General features: G+C 35.4%; 1 protein-coding gene across 1 annotated transcript; it reads right to left on the bottom strand.

Moving 5' to 3' along the window:
* Positions 1-3,905: 3,905 nt before the first annotated feature.
* Positions 3,906-4,526, bottom strand: LOC131179401 (uncharacterized). Its single transcript, XM_058146233.1, has one exon. The coding sequence runs from the start codon at positions 4,524-4,526 to the stop codon at positions 3,906-3,908; it is 621 nt and encodes a 206-aa protein (XP_058002216.1).
* Between the last annotated feature and the right edge of the window lie 2,895 nt (positions 4,527-7,421).

Below are 7,421 nucleotides of genomic sequence, written 5' to 3'. Positions count from 1 at the left end.
TTTATAGCCAAATTGTTGACTTAGACTCAAAGGTCCTATATTGGCATAGTCCTCAATTAGGTCAATGGCTTTGACCTTAAATTCTGACCTTATACATTTATAATTTGAGGAAGTTGTCTAAAACAAAGTTTTAGGTCTCTTTCTTAGCTTTCCAAATTGGTATGGCTCATTACATTGGGAGATTTCTTGTGGGAGATATGCTTATTTGAATTTTCTGGACTTAATGGCCAATTGTACCAATTTTAGATTTTATACATCAATTTGATCAAACTAATTGACCTATTTCTCTTGGTTTCTGGGTTTTGGTCCAACTACCAATTTTGTAGGTCTATGTCTTATTGAATTTTTGGCACTGAGTTTAGGTCATTTGGAGTTTTTTGGACCAAGTTATGGTCATTTTACTAATGCTGGTCAAGTTGCACTTATTTGACAATTCTGGGTCACTTTTAGGTCAAAGTCAATTCGGCCAGTCTTTGTAACCCAACTTTGGCAATCATTTTGACTTGGTAATTGGCATTTCTGGGCTTAACGGTCTTCACCAAAGTTGTAGCCCTATGTCTAAGCTTTCAAACGGTATAAATTTCAGGTCATTTGGACCAATTTTGAATGAGTTATGGTCATTTTAATAACTACTGTTCATATGGTCAATTTCTGGGTTCTCAAAGTTTTAATTCCGGATTAGGTCATTCTTTTAGGTCACTTCTAGGCAGAATTTGGGCAACACATCTACAAGAAAGTTGGCCTATTTTATGTTTAGTTTCACCTCCAATTGGCCTCATACCAATTGGAGTCACAACTTTATACTTATAACCTAATTTATACACTGCTAACAATCACAACCTGCATAAGAGAATTTACACTCCCAATTTGGCAATCCTCCTCCTCCCAATACTTCAATATTCATTCTTGGCACTTCTATATTTATTCAGCACAATTCTAGCAAAGTAAATTGGGCAGAATACTCAAGATTTCAAGGTACAGAATACTCCATTAATATTCAACATGTAAGCCAACCCAAATTCAATATATATACTCACCAAATTGTCACATACACTTTCATAACAAATACACACATACTGCCCCCAATTCAACTCTATCATATTTCATGAATAATTTTCATCAATTCACATACAAATTCAAGGGTTTACAAGCTACCAACCATGGCAGTTTACTAAGGTTTTCAATTCCCTTTTTAAACTTCTAATTTCAAGCACTAACATATATATACATGGGCATTAACTTGCTACACTTCAATTTGAGTTAATCAACCTTAATTCCCATCTATTTGAGGTAAGAAACAAACTCAAGTAAACCAAGTTTCATGGCTGCCAAAATCATGGTGTAGCAAAACTCAAACATTTCCTCACAATTTCTTAACCATTTAACTTGTCTCAAGCTTAACACAACTTTTACTTAAGAAATTTTAAGAAACTAGCACTTACCTTGTTATGGAGCATGATCAAACCTCAACTAATCCCCTTCAAATTACCATCAATCTCTTCGTTGTTATGTGGGGAGCAAAGTTAGTGAAGCAAGCTTTGGGGTTTGAGTTGAAAATGGTGGAGGTATGAAGCTTGTGAAGAATTCGGCTATGGAGGAAAATTGGGTCTTCAATTCGGCTGGAGAAGATGAATGCAGAAACTGAAAGTTTAGTGGACATACACATGTCCCTTAATATGTTTAAATATCCCTTAGTGCTCCACTTAAGTTTGATTAATTAATATTATATGTTAAAGTTTTAATTATTCAATTTATATCCCATTTCTTTCATCATTTATATTATGTACCACAATTTTAAATTTTCATGACATTTTCAAAGTGTGCTATCACTCATTTTTAATGGACATTGAGGTCAAAAGGCAACTCTAGGTGTCAAATGACCAAAATGCCCCTTTTCGGGTTACATTTCCTAATTTTTCGGTAGCACCGATTTTTATCGGTTTCTTAAATTTTTTGTTTTTTTTTGTACTAATTATTTAATCTTCTTTAACATTTCTAATGTCAATTATACTTCAATAAGTCTTTAATTATGTCTCGAAACTTTATTCCGAGGGTTCCCTGCGGTCCCAGGGTCAGCTATTGCCTGGCTGTAACTTTCCAGTGCGGTCACCCATCTCTTCGGTGCCAGCTCGTTTAACTTAGTTTCACTTTCTCTCTTTTATTTTTTCTTGTATTTTTCTTGTATTTTTTTTATTTATTTCATCATTTTATGCCTGTTTATTATCATTGAAGTGTAGTTCCAGACATCCTGACTTATCCGGACTGATATTAGGTCACCGGAGTAGTCGAATGTAGGGACTATATAAAGTGAGGGCGTTACAAATAACTTAACGGTCCCATCTCAAGAAGCCTAAGAAATTGTAGTAGGTTATTGAGGCTCCATCCCGAGGCCAACCAACTCATTGGAAATATATTTAAAGATTTTGGCATCTACCTATAGTTAAACTTCATACATTTGAGTGGTAACAAATTCTGTGGTGAGCTTTCATGGAAATGGGAAGGTTTCACCAAACTGTTAATGCTTAAAATATCGAGTAATAATATTTCAGAGATAATACTGGCTGACATCGGAATGGCAGCTCAATTGAATTACTTAATCTTTCATCAAATCACCTTGCAAGATTCCGAAGGAATTGGGGAAGTTAATATTGTTTAAACTTTCTCTTGATGATAATGAACTTTTAGGTGGCATTCCTAAAGAAATTGCATTGTTATCTGATCTTGAGCGTCTTAACTTGGCAACTAACAGTATAAGTGGAGCAATTCCCAAACAGCTTGGAGATTGCTCAAAGCTATTGTTCTTGAATCTCAGCAAGAACAAATTCTCAAAGAGTGTTCCTCTATAGTTGGGTAATTTACTCTATATATTTAGGAAGATTTTTCCTAAAATAGTGATTTGGGTTTCTAAAATGATGGTTTCTAACTATCATTTTACCATAACTTTTCAAACCACCAAATTGGTGGTTTTGCATGGCTTAGAATTTTTATTTTCCATTTTTTCTATGAACAATATATAAAATTCTAATTATATAGCCTCAATTATATATTTATAAGGCATATTTAGTGATTAATTAAAAAAAATAAATTGTGCCTTTAATTATTTTTATAATAATATAATTTATAAATTAGTATTTTATTTAAATAAATATTTTAAAACTATTTATATACTTAAAATAGTAATAAAGGGTATTTTAGTAATCTTTATATATATATATATATATATTACAATACCATACCATCTAACCAAACAAGAGAAGGTCTTTCCAAACATGTTAACAATATGTTTCTATTGTCATTCCCATCGTGTGTATTATTTCTATTTACTGTCTTGGTTGAGGGTTTCTTTGTTCTTCCTGAAGAATTAGAAACAAAAAAGCTAACTCAGAGGAAATGGAGCTAAGTGGTGAAGATATTTATGCAATGTAAGGTCATGATAGGCATACGCAATATGAAAAAATTGTTAAGGCTACAAAAGAGTTCAACTCTAAGTATTGCATTGGGGAAGGAGGATATGGAATTGTCTATGAAGCTTTGCTTGCAACAGGTCCAGCAATTGCTGTAAAGAAACTTCACCAATCACAAAATGGAGAGATGATTGATCTCAAAGCGTTTGAAAGTGAGATTTGTGCATTGATGAACATACGTCACCGAAGCATTGTGAAGTTATATGGTTTTTGTTCACATGCTAAACACTTATTTTTGGTTTATGAATTCATAAAAGGAGGAAGTTTTAGAAATATTTTAAGCAATGATGAACAAGCAATGGAGTTTAATTAGTTTAAGAGGCTAAATGTTGTTAAGGGAATCGCTTATGCATTGACCTATATGCATTATGACTTCTCTCCTGTAGTCATCCATTGAGACATTTCTAGTAACAATGTTCTAATGGATTAAGAGTTTGAGGCTTATGTCTCTGATTTTGGAATAGCTAGCTGAAATTCCTCTTCAGCTATCTTGTCAACTGTGTCAACCTTTAAGCACTCATCAGGTTCAAGTTTGTGCTTCATTGTTCTGAGCAGGTTGAATTCCACTTCTTCGTCTCCTACCTTGAGAGTTAACTGCCCATTCTTAACATCTTTGATGGCTCTGGTGATAGCCAAGAAAGGTCTTCCCAGGATGATAGGAATTTGGGCATCTTCCTCTATTTCCAAAACAACAAAATCAACTGGGATGAAAAACTTTCCCACCTTGATAGGGATGTTCTCTAGGATGCCCACAGGGTACTTTACAGATCGATGAGCCAGTTGCAGTGAAATTGTTATGGGTTTGAGTTTTCCTACCTCCGGCTTTTGACATATTGATAGAGGCATCAGACTTACACTTGCACCTAGGTCACAGAGTGCCTTGTCTATAGTTATGTTGCCAATAAGACAAGGTGTGGAGAAGCTTCCTGGATCCTTCAGCTTTGGTGGTAGTTTATTTTGCAGTATGGCGCTGCATTCCTCTGTAAGAGGAACAGTCTCATAGTCTTCCAACCTTTTCTTCTTTGATAGAATTTCTTTAAAGAACTTGGTGTAGGATGACATGTGAGAAAGTGCTTCTGTGAAGGGAATGTTAATGTAGAGTTTCTGCAAAACTTCTTAAAACTTTCCAAACTGCTTATCCAATTTAGCCTTTTGGAATCTCTGAGAAAAAGATAGAGGAGGTTGATATGGCTCTGGTAGCTTCTTCTCCTTCTTTGCTTCCTCCTCCTGCTCCTTTTTAACTTCTTCTTCTTTCTCCTTTGTTTGGTTTTCAGGTTCATCAGGGGTTTGTTTAGTTGATTTTCCCTCTAATGGTTGTTTTTCAAATGTTCTACCACTCCTCAAGGTAACTACCTTACAGTGCTCTTTAGGGTTCATTTCTGGTTTACTCGGCAATTTACTAGTAGCCTTGCTTCAAGAACTTACCTACTGAGTAATTTGGTTCTCAAGCATCTTGTTGTGGGTGGCTAGTTGATCCATTCTGGAAGTTAGCTGCTTGATCATTTCATTTTGCTGTTGTTGGGCTGCTAGGAAGCCCTCCATCATGGATTCCATAGTCAACTTTAGTTCAAGCTATTGAGGTTGAGGAGGTGGTGGTGGCTGTGCAAAGTTTTGTCCTCTATTTTGAAATCCTAGGGGGTGCTGGTGGTTTGTACCTTTGCTGCTTGTTCATGGGCTGATTCTGTGAGTTTGACCATGAGAAGTTAGGGTGGTTTCTCCATCCAGGGTTGTAGGTGTTTGAGTATGGATTGTTGAGCTGCCTCTAATTGAAGTTTCCTCTGTTATTCACATAGTTTAGTTGTTCCATAGAGGGTTCATTATAATTGTTGCATTTTGAAGTCATACACCCTCCTCTGCAGTTATCGCAGTGTTGGTTGTTCATCCTTATAGCATTGGCTTGCATTTTATCAAGCCTTTTTGTGAGCTGGTCAAACTGAGCATTTATCATGCTTAGGATATCCATTTCCAAGATCCCTGCTATTCTTCTAGTGTTTCCCCTTTCATTTGACCACTCGTAGTTGTGATAAGCGAACCTCTCCAGAAGTTCAAGTGCTTGTGTTACTGTTTTCTCCATTAGGTCATCTTCTATAGTTGAATCTACTGTGCTCTTTATAGAGGGCAATAACCCATTATAGAAATTCTGAACTAGGAGTCAATCCTCTATGCCATGGTGTGGACATTCCCTCTGTAGGTCTTTATATCTCTGCCATGTGTCATAGAGTGATTCACCTTCCTTTTGCCTAAAGGTGTTGAGTTCAACCCTCAACTTTGCAGTCTTTGCAGGTGGAAAATACCTTGCCAGAAAAGCTTGTGAGAGGTCTTTCCAAGTGGTGAATGTTCCAGCTGGTTGAGAAAGTAACCACTTCCTTACTCTATCTCGAAGGGAGAATGGGAATGCTCTGAGTCTTATAGCTTGATCAGAGACTCCATTCATCTTGAATGTGTCACATAGGGCAAGAAAGCATTGGAGGTGGTAGTGTGGATCTTTTGTAGGTGAACCTCTAAACTGGGTCTGTTGAATTATCTGGAGCTATACCGGTTTTAATTCAAAATTGTTGGCCTCCACCGTGGGTCTTATAACACTGGGCTGGAATCTTTGGATAGATGGAGCTCTGTAATCTCTCAAGAGTCTTGGTCTATTGTTATTGTCAGCCATTATGGGAGTTTCTAGATTTCTCTGATCTTGTTCTTGAAGTTTCCTTTCTCTCCTGATTATTCTTAGAGTCCTATCTATTTCGGGATCCAAGTCTAAGACTTCTTCTTTTGACTTTGTTTTGGTCATGCACCAAACCAAACACCTGAGAGAAAATAAAAGAATAAAAACAAATTAAGTAAAATTAAATAGTAAATACAAATGCCTAAATTAGCTAAATTGCCTATCACTTAATATTACTAAAATTAAAATCCCCAGCAACGGTGCCAAAAATTTGTTTGTTAGTTTTTTAACCCTGCAAGTGCACGGATCACTAACAAGTAATAAAGTAGTGAGTAGAGTATCGTCCCACGAGGAATTTAATTAGTAAGTACTAAACTACACATCAATTATGACTGTCTAAACTACCGAATAAAATAGGAGAGTGAAACTAATCTATTTTGAATACTAAAGACTAGAAGGTTAATGAACTAAAAATGAAATAATCTATTTAAAACTATTCCAGAATTAAGATTTCACACTTTAACCTTATTATGGATTTAATCTTGTTTATTCATTGAATTGAGGATCGTTGCTTTGATGGAAATTAATCCTAAGATATCCTAAGTCCTCTTTCAAGGCATCTAAGGTATGTTTCAATTAGAGCTAAACCCTACTTTTGTTGGTGATTAGTCCTAATAAAAATCCTTTAAGATTTATGATTAATTATGGAACTCCACAAAGGTCATTAGCCTATCTCTAGATTAGATTTCCTAGGTTTAAAATCCTAATTTTCCAATACCAATATTCACCTTTTAGTTCTTCAATTAGTATCTTAGATCATAGCTAGGTGGGTACCAACACATAGCATGCATTAAGAACACAAGAAATCAAATCAAAGAACAAAACTCGAATCTAATAAATAAAACTCAATATTCATCCATAATAATGATTACAAGCGTTACTCTCCTAATTCTAGAATAAGGAAACTACTCACTCATGGTGAGTTTAGCGAACATAATAAAAATGAAATAAAAGAACATAAAAACAGCATAAAGAAATAGAGCAAAAGAACCGAAGAGAATCTGTAGCTTTGAACTTGTGGAACTTCGACTAAGGACTCCTCCTTGATGCTAATGCACTGTTCTTTAAGACGGCTTGGAGAGAATGATGAAGATGTACGAAAATGCATATGTGGAGATTTTTTCGATCCCTTCTCTGTTTTCTGCTGCTTCTATTTATATGAAATGTTTAGGGTTAGGTTTTTTTAGAGTTCTCAAAGCATTAAAAGTCTTTTCTCTCTGTAAAAACTAGAGTTGGAACCC

This window comes from Hevea brasiliensis, chromosome 4, assembly GCF_030052815.1.
Source record: "Hevea brasiliensis isolate MT/VB/25A 57/8 chromosome 4, ASM3005281v1, whole genome shotgun sequence".
NCBI lineage: Eukaryota > Viridiplantae > Streptophyta > Magnoliopsida > Malpighiales > Euphorbiaceae > Hevea > Hevea brasiliensis.
This window is presented reverse-complemented; position numbering and strand designations above follow the sequence as displayed.

Excerpts from the sequence above, each read along its gene's own strand:
- LOC131179401 (XM_058146233.1), bottom strand. The coding sequence starts at position 4,526 with ATGTCATCCTACACCAAGTTCTTTAAAGAAATTCTATCAAAGAAGAAA.